Source organism: Myotis nattereri, assembly GCF_964212035.1.
Source record: "Myotis nattereri genome assembly, chromosome: 19".
In the NCBI taxonomy this organism is placed as follows: Eukaryota; Metazoa; Chordata; class Mammalia; order Chiroptera; family Vespertilionidae; genus Myotis; species Myotis nattereri.
The window spans coordinates 21,873,357-21,889,015 of record NC_138095.1 but is presented as its reverse complement, the minus strand read 5'-3'; the positions used below and the strand labels follow the sequence as shown (position 1 = coordinate 21,889,015).

At 50.6% G+C, this 15,659-nt stretch overlaps 1 protein-coding gene and 1 long non-coding RNA gene across 3 annotated transcripts; one reads left to right on the top strand and one right to left on the bottom strand.

Moving 5' to 3' along the window:
• Positions 1 to 332: 332 nt before the first annotated feature.
• LOC308534838 lies at positions 333 to 11,104 on the bottom strand. Its single transcript, XR_013997217.1, has 3 exons — positions 8,967 to 11,104; positions 6,276 to 6,503; positions 333 to 1,239 (listed from the first exon to the last, which is right to left on the bottom strand). It is a non-coding gene; the product is annotated as an uncharacterized lncRNA (long non-coding RNA).
• On the top strand, positions 446 to 11,104 carry DAO (D-amino acid oxidase; the record flags this gene model as incomplete). Of its 2 annotated transcripts, XM_081113426.1 has the most annotated exons (10): positions 446 to 687; positions 1,763 to 1,877; positions 2,874 to 2,950; positions 3,619 to 3,684; positions 5,026 to 5,080; positions 6,298 to 6,402; positions 7,224 to 7,306; positions 8,977 to 9,094; positions 9,743 to 9,841; positions 10,973 to 11,104. In XM_081113426.1, 10 exons carry the CDS (start codon positions 446 to 448, stop codon positions 11,102 to 11,104), a joined length of 1,092 nt encoding a protein of 363 aa, XP_080969552.1. The 2 variants fall into 2 exon arrangements, with proteins under 2 accessions (XP_080969552.1, XP_080969553.1); XM_081113427.1 differs by lacking the exons at positions 8,977 to 9,094; positions 10,973 to 11,104 and having other exon boundaries at positions 9,743 to 9,767.
• Positions 11,105 to 15,659: the final 4,555 nt, after the last annotated feature.

Here is a 15,659-nt window from a genome sequence, read left to right as displayed (position 1 = left end):
CACACCCGCCAGGGTTAGGCCCTTTTAATGTTCCCAGATGGATACAGTGCGCTCGGGGAGGCTTCCCATAGGAAGTGGTATCACTCACCTGCTGTGTGATCTTGGGCTTTGCCTCTCCATGTCTGTTTCTCCCTTTCTCAGGGTCATGGCGAGGATTGAGTGTTAAAAGGGTCTGGCGGTATCCGCCACTCTCTAAGCCAGTGGTTCTCAGCCTGTGGGTCGCGACCCCTTTGGCGGTCGAACGACCCTTTCACAGGGGTCGCCTAAGACCATCCTGCATATCAGATATTTACATGACGATTCATCACAGTAGCAACATGACAGTTATGACGTAGCAGCAAAAATAATTTTATGGTTGGGTCACAACATGAGGAACTGTATTGAAAGGGCCGGAAGGTTGAGAACCAATGCTCTAAGCCTTCAGTGGGGGGTGGTGACGAGGGTGATGGTGGTGATGGTGATGGTGATGGGGATGGTCCTGCAGGCTGGCACAATGCGCGTGGTGGTGATCGGAGCGGGCGTCATTGGGCTGTCCACCGCCCTCTGCATCCACGAGCGCTACCACTCGGCCCTGCAGTCGCTGGACTTGAAGATCTACGCAGACCGCTTCACCCCGCTCACCAACACCGACGTGGCTGCTGGCCTGTGGCAGCCCTACCTCTCCGACCCCGGAAACCAGCAGGAGGCGTGAGTGAGGGTCCCAGAGGGTGGCCGGGCAGTCAGAGGAGTTGAGTCTCTGGAGGGGGCTGCCCCCTCTCAGGGTCCCTGTCACCAATGACAAGACCATTGTGGAGGCTATGTCCTGGCATGATGTGAAGAAAATAATAAATATGAAGCCCCTTCTAGGTGCTGGACAGATGCTACACTTGGTCTCAGCAGTGATAGAGGGGACATGTGCCAGACCGATGGAGACTTTGTCTCCATCCCTCCCCTAAACCAGGAGGCTGTCGATGCCAGATGAGTCGGCAAATCAGGAATATCTCTAAGTGAGTCGATCAATGCTCAGGTTTAGTGAAGAAGTTGCAACGGTCATGAAGTTAGTTTTGAAACCCCCGGCTGATTCCACAAAGGAAGCCTCAGATGAATATCAGCTCAAACAGACATTTTATTCTCCCCACAAATTCCAAACCGATGTTCCTGATCAGTGGGTGACAGCTCAGGGATCAGGCTCCTTTCCAGCTCGTGGCTCTGTCATTCTCCTCCGTGGCTTCCAACGTTGCCCTTCACATGGGCCAGCACCTGCACAAGGAGCATAGCATGAGGACTACGTGTGCACAGTTTCTGGGGTCTTTTGGCTAGAAGGCAGACACATGGTCACGCCTAGCTGCAAAGGAGTCTGGGAAATGTAGTTGAGCTGTGAGCCCAAGGAGAAGAGGAAGCATTTGGGAGTGCCAGCTGGTGTTTACAGTGGGGTGGAGCCTAGAGAGAGCTTGAACCTGTGGCTCACTGTCTCCGGAGAAGGTCACAGCCTTCATTTAAACTTGGCAACTCCGTGATCCTAAGTTGGAGGTAGGTTCCGAATGGTTGTGAGGGAGCATGCTCTATTTCCATCTTCTCTTTTCTATTGATGGGGACATATTGGAAAGCTTGGGGAAGAGGGAGACCCCTAGGCACGTGGGGGGCTGCAGGAGTGGACCATGATGGATTTATGGATTTGGACACCTCCCCACCAGCCTGACCACAGCCCTGGGCAAGCTGACCCTCAGAGCGGTCTTATCCAGCTCAGGGCATGACGTGATGAGACTCTGGTGGACCCTTCCAGGCATTGGAACCGGCAGACCTTCGACTACCTCCTGAGCCACATCCATTCCCCCAATGCTGCAAACATGGGCCTGGCCCCGATCTCAGGCTACAACCTTTTCCATGAAGCTGTTCCGGTGAGTGAGGAGCCCTTGACCGTGGGGCAGAGCCTTGATCACAGACCAGAGTCACGTTCTATAGTGGTGGGCACTTGGTGCTGAGGCCAAAATACGTCCTGTGACCCTGCAGGTGGTCCCCAGGCTTTTCATCAAGATGGACTAAGACACTCATCATGGTGCACACTTCTAAAGCCCCTACTGTGTGCCAGGCCCTGTCCTAACTACTTTACAAATAGTGACTCAATTAGCTCTCACAATAATTGAGTGTTATTATTATCTTCCTTTTGCAGATGAAATGGCGTACCTTACTTGAGCTCACAAAGTTTTAAAGTGGCAGAGCTGGGATTTGAACCCAGACAGTCTGTGACCGCATGGGGGATGTTCTCAGGTTGCTTGGAGAGGGTGATTCGGCTGGGTGCCCAGAACCCCAAGCCAAGGTTTAGTCAACATTTAACCCTGTGCTAAGAGCATTAGCCACGTTATCCATTACCTTCCATGGGACCGAGAGTGACTATTAACTCCATGATACAGACCAGAAAACTGAGTCTCAGAGAATTCAAGGTGTTCAGGGGTGAGACTGAAATTTCCATTTATGTTGTCTGACCCCACTCTCACTCTTTGGGGACTTTCACTGCCTCCCTTTTTGTCTCCCATATTCCCAACCCTTACCCTATCACTCACCCCAAGTCTTACTCTTACCCTTAGTACAGCATAATGGTTAAGAATTTAGACTCTGAAGCCAAACTGTGTAGGTTCAGATCCCAGCTCCACCGTTTATTAATTGTGTGATCTTAGACAAGTCACTTACACTCTCTAAGCCTCAATGGGCCCATCTATTAAATGGGGATAATAATAGGATCTACCTCAATGGGTTGTTGGGAAGATTAAATGGAGTGGTATAGGTAAAATGCTCGGAACAGAGCCTTACACACAGGGAACATTATATAAAATTTTTGTTATAGTTACTCTTGACTTGCACCCATCCCTGTGTCCCCTCCTCTCCTTCTTCTGCAGGACCCCTTCTGGAAGGACATAGTTCTGGGATTTCGGAAGCTGACACCCAGGGAGCTGGACATGTTCCCCGATTACAGGTGAGGTTACTATCATGAGCAAAGGGAATGAGGCCCGACAATTCAGACAGACCCGTCCAGAAGGCAGCAGAAGACGGAGTCACCAAAGTTCTGTCCCATCCTACGCCTAGAGCCCCTCCTACCTTGGTCTCCTGGTGCTCTGTTCAGCTCCTTCAGAGAAGAAACCCACCCAAACTGGGCCTTGGGCTAAGGAAGTGGGGGTTAGGGAACCACAGATCTCAAGGCCAGAAGCTCCGTACCCCTTTAAAGAGGCTAGGTGACTTCCGAAGGTCACACAGCCACGTGACCAAAATGGGATTCCAATCCAGTCTGTGTGACACCAAACTCCTCTCTTCTTTTCCCTACAGCCCAGTGTCTTTCCGGTCCTCTCCTCACCCACCCAATGCTTGAATCCCCTCTCCAAATGCACATCCAGTCTCCACTTGCACATCCCCACGTCAGGGATGGCTTTGTCTGACACAACAAATTTCCTTGCATTGAGCTAAAAACCACTTCCACCTGAACTTCTCCCAACAGTGGCCCTGTCTCGAGCCTCGGGCCCACACCACCACCTCCCTCCCACCGCCCCTCCAAAAAAATACAACAACCACCCAACACTGCTCCCATCTCCATTGGATAGCCTTCTGATTCTGATCCTTTGTTCCCACCTTTGCCTGCTGTGACTCTAGCTATGGCTGGTTCAACACAAGCCTGACTCTGGAGGGGAGGAGGTATCTGCAGTGGCTGACTGAAAGGTGAGATGTTCAACTTGAGCTTCAGGAAAGCCCTCCCAGGGACCAGGGTTGTAGCAGATGGTTGTTCATGGTATTCGTCTTTGTATCGACCAACCCCAACGTTAACCTTTAGGTGTGGTGGGAGTTAACCGCTGTGCAGTGGTTCTGTCTGGCTGGGCAATAGAACCATGTGGGCAACTCTTTACATGGGATGCCTATTATCAACCTCACTAAAATCCATAACACTTGTGTAGTAGCTTTAAATGGATTCTCTTAAGTTTTCCAGGTCTATTTACATCATCTACAAAACATGCCTTGCCTTTTATTTTTATACCTCATCTTTTTTTTTTTTTTTTCTTGTCTAACTGCTATGGCCAGTACCTCCAGAACAATGTTAAATAATACAGGGGATAGTAGATGTCCCTGTCTTGTTCTTGATGTTGATAGGAATCTTGAAGTGTTCTACATTAGCAAACATTACCTTGAGAGAGACATTTGAATTTATATTCACATGCCTTCACATTAAGAAAGATTCCATATATTTCCTACCTATTACTATTTCATTATGATTTTTAAAAATATAGAATAGAGATGGTGGCTTTTATCAAGTGACCTGAGAAGTTTTTTAAAACGTAGCTTTCAGGACCCTGCTTCATATCTACTGAATTGAAACCGCTGGGGTGGGGCTCAGAAATTTGTATCTTAGAGGAAATTCCCTGGGTGATTCTAATGATCAGCCAGGCTTACGAACTATTGCGCTAAAATCCGGTTATTTCTTCTAACCTTGGGACGCTTAATGACTCCCGTCTAGGCTCTTCCGGGAACAAACGCTCCAGGTTTTTCTACTTTGAGGAAACCATGTAGATAAAATAGTCCTGAGGTTATGCTTCAGCCTTTATATAGTTTTGTTGTTGTTTTTTGTTCTTTTGATGTTTCTACTATATTTCTAATAGTGACAATATTTTTCAGCTGGGACACTTAGAGGGAGGGGTGAATGTCCCTAGCCCCCCTCCCTCCTCATGCTCTGCTTCTGACAAAGGGGTGGCATTGGTCCAACCCTGTCCCCCCGCCCCCCTGCATTTAGTGTGAGCCCCAGCCCCGTCACTGACTCACAGTATGACCTTCAGCAAGGCCCTTCTCCCATCTCCATCTGCCCGATGAGGAGCTTGGACCGTCTCAGGTTTCCCCAGGGACATTTCATGGCCCCCTGGGGCACCAAGGTGCTCATGAACCGGTTTGGCTGTACAGCAAGGAGCACCCCATGGGACAGAGGGTCTTTGGGACGTGTCCCCGTGCTGTCCTTGTGGAGAGGTAGGAGGGAGGGTTGAGTAATGAGCTTTTCCATGTGTCTGATCATCCCAGGTTAACCGAGCGGGGAGTGAGGTTCTTCCAGCAGAAGGTGGAGTCTTTCGAGGAGGTGAGCTGCAGGGCTGGCAGGGGCTGGGCGTGGGAGAGAGGAGAGGGGGGCGGACCTTTGCTTCCTGTTGCTGAGTTGAGGGCCTCCTCCTCAGTCTTCCAGGATCCCTTTGAGGCCCATCCCAGACTCCAAACGTTTGTCAATCCCAGAAGGACTCGGGCATTTTTGCCTTGATATTGGTGGCAGAAGTGAAGGGACAGGGGCACCATGGCGGCCATGAAGGGCTGATCTATATGAAAGCCCAGTATCAGCTGCTCCCCACCCCCAAGTTCCAGACACTTAGATTGCCTCCTACCGACCTCTGGGTTGATGCTTCTGCAAAGTCACGGGCCCCAGCTGACGCACCGCCAGAGTAACACCACCACCAGTCATCATGACAGGAGCAGCTACCATCAGGCGCTGGCCTTGCCCCAGGAGCTTTGTTCTGGGACTCCACTCAATCCCGGCAGCTAGGGTAGTGCTTGGCTCATGGAAGACGCTCAGTCCCCACAGCTACTAGCATTCTATAGTAAGCATCGCTCTGCGCCCAGCCCAGATGGGCCCTTGGGAAATACAGCTGACTCAGACGCAGCCCTCATTCCCAAAGAGATGACAGTCCAGTGTAGCCAACGCTAGCTCATGAACAGTAACAGTGCCCTGCGATGTGTATGCCCCAGGACTGACCTCTGAGGGGCCTCACGGGGGTGGGGCTGGGAGTCTGGGTGCCTATCAGGCTACATCCTGGACCTACCGAGTATCCCCCCATGCCCAGCACTAGGGGTGCCAACGTGCCTTCTGCAGATGTCTCGGCAGAGGAGAAGGCAAGAGAATGAAAGGAAAGGGAGTCAGAAAGAGGAAGAGAGCGAGCTCTGCTTGCTTTCTGACTTCTGGAAGGTTCCCAGAAAGGTCCCCCCTTTTCCACGGTACTCCTTTCTAAGCACTTTTACACCCAGAGCCACACTGGATCCTCACAGTGGCTTGTGAATGTGCATTACCAGCCCCACTTTATTGCTAAGGCAGCTGAGCCTAGAGGAAGTGACGGGACATTTCTGAGGCTACACGGCAGGTCAAGGACAGAGCAGACATTAGGGGCAGGCCCGGGAATTCCTCCTTGAGCCTCCTCCCTGCTGTGCCACAGGGAGCTGAGAGCTTTAAGGTGAAAGGAAGGTAGAAGAGGGGGCAGGAGTACCAGGATCCTTACCCCCTTCCACCCTACCTGCCCTGTTGGTTGCTGCCAGGTGGCAAGAGGAGGCGCCGATGTGATTATCAACTGCACCGGCGTGTGGGCCGGGGCGCTGCAGCCGGACCCGCTGCTGCAACCAGGCCGGGGGCAGATCATTAAGGTGAGTGTGGAGGTGAGGGATGAGACCTCCGGCTTTTGTTGCTAGGAAGATGGTAGCTGCCTGCTGATTTCATCTCCAGGGACATCTGCCAGAGGAATTGCCTGTCGAAGAAGCAAGAGAGACCAATGCAACACGACCCTCCCAAATGTTCTCTTTCGAGATTTCTTCTTAATAGCACAGCACGCGCGTCTATATACTAGTATATGCTTGTGTATATATGGGAGCTGCATATGTGTGCGAGCATGCCTATTATTATAACGAAAAGAGGACTACGTTGTGTCCATCGCTGCATCCTCACCACAACCCTTTGAGACGGGGTCTATCATATCACCATCGCCGTCTCACGGATGGGGAAACTGAGGCAGAGGCATTAAGGAACATGCACAAGTTCACGCAGTAGTAAGCGGTGGGACTGGGATTAGAACCCAGGCAGCCTGGAGTAAGAGCCTGGGTATAAGCATCAGTCCACACCACCTCTTACTGTGTACGTGTACATGTGCGTGAGGCGTGCCTGTTTGTGAATGTACACGTGTGCATTCACAGGTGTGTAGGAACGGCGTGTGTGTGCATGTGTGTGTGTTTGCACACGCGTGCTGGGCTTTTCTGTGGGTACGTGGGTGAAAACATGCGATGCTTCAGGGGGCAGGTTGGCTCTCAATCAGGGTGCTCTTCCTGCAAGTGCAGGCAGCCAGGTGCAGACGGCAGCAGGGGCTCCTGGGAATTGTCCACTCTTAACAGAGCATGCGGTCTTGGAGGGGAGCAGGGCAGGGGGCGTGCTGATGCATCTCCCCTGAGGAGACTTCTCCGTCCTCTATCAACAGGTGGATGCCCCTTGGATGAAGCACTTCATCATCACCCATGACCTAGACAGAGGCATCTACAAGTCCCCGTACATCATCCCAGGGTAAAAATCTGGCATCCTAGGCAGAAGAGGGGCCATCTTTATGCCCTCCTTAAGCTTCTGCTGCCTGCCCCAGGCCCCTTGCTTAGTCCCTTCAGCTTTTTTCTTCAAATGTGTTTTTTTTAAAGTGTGGTTGAGTCATTAAATGCTTGGGAGAGGGCAACAGAAATAGAAACACCAACCATTGAGCCACGCCCTGCCGGCCAGGCTTGAACATGCTTTCGGATGAGAGTGATGCTAGAGACAAAGGTGATGCTGGAGACAAAGACGTGATGGCAGTGACACTAGACGTGGTGTGAATGGCAACAGCAGGAAGGGTGGTGGGAGTGGTGATTGGAGCTGATGGTGATATTAATGACAGAGGTGATGGTGTTAATGAATATGGTGGTGGTATTGATGCGATGACCACCATGTTGATAGTGAAATAGTGGCAGTAAAGATAGTATTGCTATTGATGAGGAGATCAGTGTCAATGCTGGTGGTGACTGGGAGGGGGGGGAGGTAGACAGTGCTCATGGAGATGACAGTAGCAATGATAATGGTAACAGAGTGGCAGAGATGACAGTTTCAGAGGCCATGTTAGCTCTGTGGCTGTGCTGACTGCCTCAATGGCAATGTCGATGGTGAGCAGGAAATGACAATATCCATGGCTAATGATGGTGGTGGAAATGGTGACTGGGGATGATGGTAACAAGAAAGGAAGTAGTGCAGATGGTGCTGTTGATGGATATGACAATATTTTTTCCAGGTTTATTGAGATATAATTGACACATAACACTGTGCTCATTTGAGATGCATAATATGATTTGATAGATGTATATATTATGAAAAATTACCACAATAAGGTTAGTTAACACATTCATTACCTCACATAATGACATTGTGTGTGATGAGAACACTTAAAATCTACTCTCTTGTCTGGCCGTGGTGGCTCAGTGGATTGAGCATCGTCCCATGGACCAAGAGGTCCCGGATTCAGTTCCCAGTCAGGGCACATACCCAGGTTGCGTGCAGGAGGCAGCGGTCATCATTGATGTTTCTATCTCTCTCTACCTCTCCCTTCCTCTCTGAAATCAATAGAAAATATTTTTTAAAAAATCTATTCTCTTAGCAATTTTCACGTATTCATACAGTATTGTTAACTATAGTTGCCATGCTGTACACATGAAGAGATGACAATAACGGTGATGGTGGAAGTGGTGATTGCTGGTGATGACAGTGGCAATGGCCGTGGTGTTGGTGGTATTGGGAGCAGGGATGTTGAAGGTAGCAGTGAGTTAGGTAGAGATGGTGGTAAGGGTCAGCATGGTGATGACAATGGCAATGGCCGTGGTGTTGGTGGAATTGGGAGCAGGGATGTTGAAGGTAGCAGTGAGTTAGGTAGAGATGGTGGTAAGGGTCAGCATGGTGATGACAATGGCAATGGCCGTGGTGTTGGTGGTATTGGGAGCAGGGATGTTGATGGTAGCAGTGAGTTAGGTGGAGATGGTGGTAAGGGTCAGCATGGTGATGACAATGGCAATGGCCGTGGTGTTGGTGGTATTGGGAGCAGGGATGTTGATGGTAGCAGTGAGTTAGGTAGAGATGGTGGTAAGGGTTAGCATGGCGATGACCCCCACTCATCTCAAAGGCTTTGTTTCCCTTCATCCTTGACCCTCCTTACTTTTATGTAGGATCCAGGCAGTGACTCTTGGAGGCATCTTCCAGCTGGGGAACTGGAGCGAGGTGAACAATAGTGAAGACCACAACACCATCTGGGAAGGCTGCTGCAGACTGGAGCCCACACTGAAGGTAAGAGGGGGAGAGGTATCCGGTCCCTAGACCAGGCTCTGGGCAGCTTGATCGTGAGGACATGCGAGGAGGGGAAGATTCCACCAAGGGATAACTGGGCGAATTAATTCCAGCAAGGGCCTGTGGAATACACCCGAATTTGATGATGCCCAGGGAAGTCCTGCTATGGGCTGATGAAATATATATGGCCATGACTGAGACTTACTCTCTGTTAAGGTGACATCTTCAAAACATATTTGTTGCAGAAATTTCAGTTTTCTCATGTGTCTGTTAGTGGCAATGACAACACTGATGGTGATGAGGGTGTGACGAGCAGGTGGAGGTAGTGGTTGGTATTGATGGTGATGAAAATGCCGAGGATGGTAATAAGGATGGTGATGAGGTGGTGACTGTTGACAATACCATGGTGGTGACTGGTGGTTGATAAAGATGGAGAAGCTGATAGAAGTGGTGGCAATGAGTGATAGTAATGACGTTGGTGGCTGACAAAGGTGGTGATGATGGCAGTGGGGATGAATAAAACAGACAGTGATGGTGTTCAAGGTGGTGGTAATGATACCGAGGTTCCAAAAGTGAACTCTCTATCCCCTCAAAATGGCAGCAGAAAAAAATAACCCGGAGATGAATTACTAACACTTTTCTTTCCAGGATGCCAAAATTGTTGCTGAATTGACTGGCTTCCGGCCAGTACGCCCCCAGATTCGGCTAGAAAGAGAACAGCTTTGCTGCGGGTCTTCAAACACAGAGGTACACTTTCCTGGCATGGAAAGCAATGCCCTCCTCACTCCTAAGAGGGCCCTTGGCAGGGCTGGCTCATGTCCCCTCCTCTACAAATGAGGCTCCATGATGGTGAAGGACCCACTCAAGGTTACATAGAGGGCAGTGCCTTGGTTTGCTGGGACCTGTGGTCAAGCAGAAGGAAATGGGCACCTTATTGAACATCTGCTTTGTGCCCATGACACGAACGACCTTAGGGAATCTCCCCTCCAGCTCTTTGGGGTGGGGACTGTCCTCCCTGAGCTTCAGATGAGCAAACAGGGGCTCCAAGAGGTGGAGTCGCTCCCTACATCAGACCACTGGTGAGGGACAGGCTTGGGGTGTGATCTGAATGTGACTCCAGCCCCATTTCCCACGTGTCCATTTGCGGCTGCTCCATTGTCTCTCTGGGGTCCCCTCTCATGTCCTCTCTCCTAGGGTAGGAACTAGGCTTATTGAAATGACGGGAGGTGCTGTCCTGGGCTGAAGGCCCTGGCCTGAGTGGGTGGGGGTTGGGTTCCCATCAGGAAAGCAATCTTCCCCATCGAGGTCACCGTCCTTTCTTATCCCGGGAATGTGTGTACAATCGGGAGAGTCACGCATGGGGCTTTTAAGTCCCGGCTAACGGTTTTAGCTTTGAAAAGGGCCCCAAGGTCTTGCCTCTGTCTCCAGGATGAATAAGCACGTTACCCAGACCCCACTTTTAGGGGGCCCCTGGTTTTCTTTCCTCCTGACGTGGGTAGAAGAGTCGTCTATTCACACAGGAGGCTCAGCAATCCGGAGCAGGGTGGGAACGAGGAAGGCAATTTAGAGAACGTCAAACCATTGTGTGTGTGTGTGTGTGTGTTTGTGTGTGTGAAAACCTCTGACTTCAAGTTTTAGATGATTCTGCATTTCCTGTGCTGAATGTATAAAGCAGGTTCATCTCCTAAGTAGAAGAGGAGTCTAGGGTGTCAACCTCCAGTTCCTCAAACAACCCCCTTACTGCTGCTCCCAGAGACCCCACCCTCCCGCCAGGGTGCCCAGAAGAGTTTCCGTGTCCTCTGGCTTTGTCCAGGACTCTTCAGAAAGTTCCTGAATCTCTCAGGGCAGACCAGGCCACCTCCTCTCTTCCTCTCCCAGGTCATCCACAACTATGGCCATGGAGGCTACGGGCTCACCATCCACTGGGGCTGTGCCCTGGAGGCGGCCAAGCTCTTCGGCGAGGTCTTGGAAGAAAGGAAGTTGCTCAGGATGCCACCATCTCACCTCTGATGATGCCAATGACCACCGTCCCCTGCCCCCCGCCCCCCGCCCCCCAAGGACTTCCTGCTTTCCTCAGCCAACTAACTAATCAATGTGCTTCTCTCTAAGTCAGCGGTTCTCAACCTGTGGGTCGCGACCCCTTTGGAGGTCGAACGACCCTTTCACAGGGGTCGCCTAAGACCATCCTGCATATCAGATATTTACATGACGATTCATCACAGTAGCAACATGACAGTGATGAAGTAGCAACGAAAATAATTTTATGGTTGGGGGTCACCACAACATGAGGAACTGTATGAAAGGGCCAGAAGGTTGAGAACCGCTGCGTAAGTCATCACTTACCCCCGCCCCGCAACCCTGGCTCCTGTGGACAAGAAGCGTGAGGTGAGAGGGAATCACAAGGTCAATTCCTGGAGGTGAGTCCAGCCCCATCTCTCTCTGGGCCTGGCATTACTAAAGCTTACTCCACGAGTCCTCAGAAGGAAGGAAATCTCAGAAAATCAAAGAGGCGAGCAAGGAAATGAGGTAGTTGAGGTTAAGTAACTCAATGACAAGTTGCATGAACATATTAACGGTTCTGAAAAGTCCTGCAGCGAAGACACCTACCTGATGTTGTCTTCCTAAACCTAGCTGGCTATGGAAACCTTTTGCCCAGCCCTAATGCCACAGAATGAACCGGAGGGAGTGCTGTCACAGATTTCACAGGAAGTTAGATGTCGAACTGGAATACAGAGGAGGCAGAAGAGATGAGGCATGAAACTACCAACATATGAAGCCTGTTTCACATCCAGGATCCCAAATGGCATCAGCGGCCCACTGAGTGGCCCCAGGGACACCATGGAATCCTGGAGAAGGGGCCACGGGAAGGATCATCCCCCAAGGAACCCCTTCACAGAGAATGAACTCACCAAGCTCACTCCTTGTTTGCTCAGCATCTCTCTACCTTCTGGCTGGTACCCCCTGAGATGGCAAACAGGCTTCCAGATGTTTCTGAAAGCCTTACATGAGCCTAGAAGCCACCTTGGCATCTTCATCCCTAATTATCTGCCTCAGTCTCTTAAATTGAATTTTCATCTGTCTGGTTTTGTTGTTTGTTTTTTTAAAAAGACTGGAGCCTAGAAGTCTTCATGCATCTGGGATCAGTGGCACCCTGTGTGCTGAGAAGAGGTCTCGACTGGCCCACACCATGCTATGTCCATGCCATTACTGTTTCTTCCTGAATTGTTTTCACCAGATTGTTTTTTGTTTTTTTTTTTTGCATTTCTGGGTCTTTTGCATTTCCATATAAATTTTACAACCAACATGCCAATTTCTGCATGAAACGCCAGCTGGGATTTTGATAGGGATTGTGTTGAATTTATAGATCAATTTGGGGGAGTATTGATTGACATCTTAACAATTTTAAGTCTGCTGAGCCATGAGCCTGGCCATGCCTCTCCATTTATTTAGACCTTCCACTTCTTCCAGTGATGCTTGGTACTTTGTAAAAATCTTGTACTTCTTTTGTTAAGTGTATTCCCAAGAGTTTTGTTCTTTTTGATGCTATTGTGAGTGGAATTGTTCTCTTACTGATGACTCTAGAAAGCGCTTTGTTCTCTGGCATGGTGGGAGTCGGGGCATTTAAAGTAGTTCCTCATCAAATATTCTTGACTAACCGGGAAGGATTATAGGTGAGGTATGTTCAAATGTCAAAGAATCAGAATACAGTAAAGCACCACCCGTGGCTCACATCTGGCTGAAACCACTGAGTTTCCGAGGAGCAGAAGGGGCCTCGGAACCTTCTAGAGTTTCATGGTTGCCATCCTGTGTGCCTCCCACAACACCCCGCATCCCTCCATTCGCGCCCATATCACACTGCATCACAATGACCTGTTTAGGCCTGTACCCCCCACTGCACCCTGAGTGCTTGAAGGTAAGGACCAGGTCTTATTTTTTTGCCTTCTCAGTGTTGAACATCATGCTTGATGCATGGTGGAGACGCCATGCCTGCCGACCACATGCCATCACACGACCCACAGCAGTGACAATGAACAGACTGGAGAGGTTACATATGTGTCTGCCTGGGTCCCAGAAATACCGGTCATTGTGCCAGCGTGCGGACAGAGCAGGCCAAAGCCACCATGTTTGAGCCACCTCTTGACCCAGTCTTCCCAACGCATCTTAATTGGGCCAGGACTATAGCAAACACTAAACCAGACCAATCGGCTTCCTCCCCTGAGGATTTGGAAGTGGGACACTGAACAGCCGAGTCCGGTATGTTTGCAGAGCCGAGCCGCGGTGAGTGGAAGCCATATGCAGGGTCGGCACAGGCAGCAGCCACGAGGAGGCACTACCAGAAGCTGCAAACGGCGGCCCCTTCGCCAAACCTGGCCTGCAGTGAATTTCATCGGGCTCACACATCATTGAAAAATGTTTGACCCGACCTACTAAAATTTGGAGATTTGACATAAAAATCCAGATTCCTGTCTTGAAAATTGGGAGATCCCATCATGCAAAAAAAAAAAAAAAATCAGCTACAACTGAGTAGTGGCCGCCCCTTTTCTGGGGGCCTGTCTCCTTGCGCTGTGCAGTCCTTCCCTCTTCCTGTACTTCTTCATATGAATTAACCTGAGTCCAATCGCCAGTCCTTGCCATTAAAACAGCCTTGATGGGAACTGCCCCCGCCCCCCCCCCCATCTTCCTTCTTCCATGCTAACAGAATCCCAATTCTGTTTCAAAAGGCTCCTGTGGGAAGTAGTTCTCCCCCCACCCCCGGCGCCCCCCCCCCCCCCCACCAGCCCTAGGGAAGAATTCATGCTGGGAAGGGCCTGGGCCCAGGTCTGATCAATGCAAAGCAACGGTAAACCTACTGAAGGTCTGATAAAGGAACAGACCCATTTGAAGGAAAACCTTCAGTGACTGCTCCTTCCCCGTTCTACTCCTCCTGTGAAAATGCTAGTAAATACGATGTCCGGCCCTGCGGGAGTCCCCCTGTGACCATGAGGTTTCAGACGGCCAACATGCAGACGAGAGCAGGGAAGAACGGCAAAAAGGAGTTGGGTCTTTGATGACACGGTTGAGCTGCTGGGCCTTTCCTAGAACTGCCTGACTCTGGGCTTGCTGTTGAATGAACAATGACTATTTCAATGGTTGAAGCTACCACTGACTGGTTTGACTGCTGCTTGCAGCTCAAGGTCGCCAGTCCTTTGATGGCTGTTAGTAGTAACTGAGGGAGACTCTTCATCTCATCCTTCAAGGCTCTCTGGTGCTTAATATTTACTTAAAAATAAAGACCGTCCGTGTTCACGTCAAAGTCCATCCCTACGAGAGTCTTCCATGCCGTTGCCCACACCGCCAGGGTTGTTGATGTGTTCCTGAGAATATTTGAAGGAAGGGGAAGAAATTACGCAACCCCAGCTACACTGAACGTCCTTTGCCATTTTCTGAAATCTTTCCTAACGCAGACGAATGGATGACATTTCCATTCACGGAAACAGGAGCTTTCGGATAGTTCAAAATTAGATGCAAACGTCCTCAGCGAGAGGCTTGGGCAACTTTTGTGGCAGCTGGTGTGTCCTTCAGTAATATCGATTTTTTTATTTTATTTTTTGGAAAGGGCAAGCGATCTAGAAGGCAAAGAATTTTTTCACTTGCATTTTCTCGAGAAGAGAAAGCTCTCAATCGCAGGCCTCTCTACTCCAGCCCCTGGAGAAGGTTTCTGCCCACCAAGTACTCCCCCCCCCCAGTTCCCCCCCCCCCTCCGGGTTATGTGAGGGTACAGGGAGTGGACATGCTCATCCGGCAGTGTCTGGCCAGCTGGAAGGCAAAAAGGACAAGCGAAGGTTCTGCGTTACCCGGGAGAGCTCAGCAGACCAGAAGTAATTAGAGCTATAGCCACTCGGGGTTCAAGGGCACACCCCCCCCCCCACCCCCCAGTGCCAGGGAGCGGGAGATCTGCCAAGCTGCCTCCTCCCCGACGGATTGCCTGGGCCGAGGGGGCAGCAGGTCCTATTCCAGGGACACTGGATTGTTTGTCGTTGACCTAGGACGTGAGCCCGAAGAAGATGCCCACTGTGGCCTCCACAGCGTTCGGAGGAAGTGTTGCCTCCCACAGACCCAAAGTCACAATGTTGGCAGCCAACTGTACGACGTTTCCCCCTTATGGGAAAGACGATCCTATCAGAGCATAGGGAAGCGTTGAGATGACCTTGGCTGGACAGAGTGGGCAAGGCCATTGGGGTGAAGGGTCACTAGGACATTATGACAAACAGACAAACTTCGTCCCTTGCGATGTCCATCACCAACGTGTTTTTGTTTTGTTTTTAATCCTCAACCGAGGATATTTTTCCATTGATCTACAGAGAGAGCGAGGGAAGGGAGGGGAGAGAGAGAGAGAGAGAGAGAGAGAGAGAGAGAGAGAGAGAGAGAGAAAGAGAGGGTGACATCGACTGGTTGCCTCCTGCATGCGCCCCCCAACCCAGGGCTGGGGATCAAGCCTGCAACCGAGGTACGTGTCCTTGACCGGAATCGAACCCAGGACCCTTCAGTCCACAGGCTGACACTCTATCCACTGAGCCAAACCGGC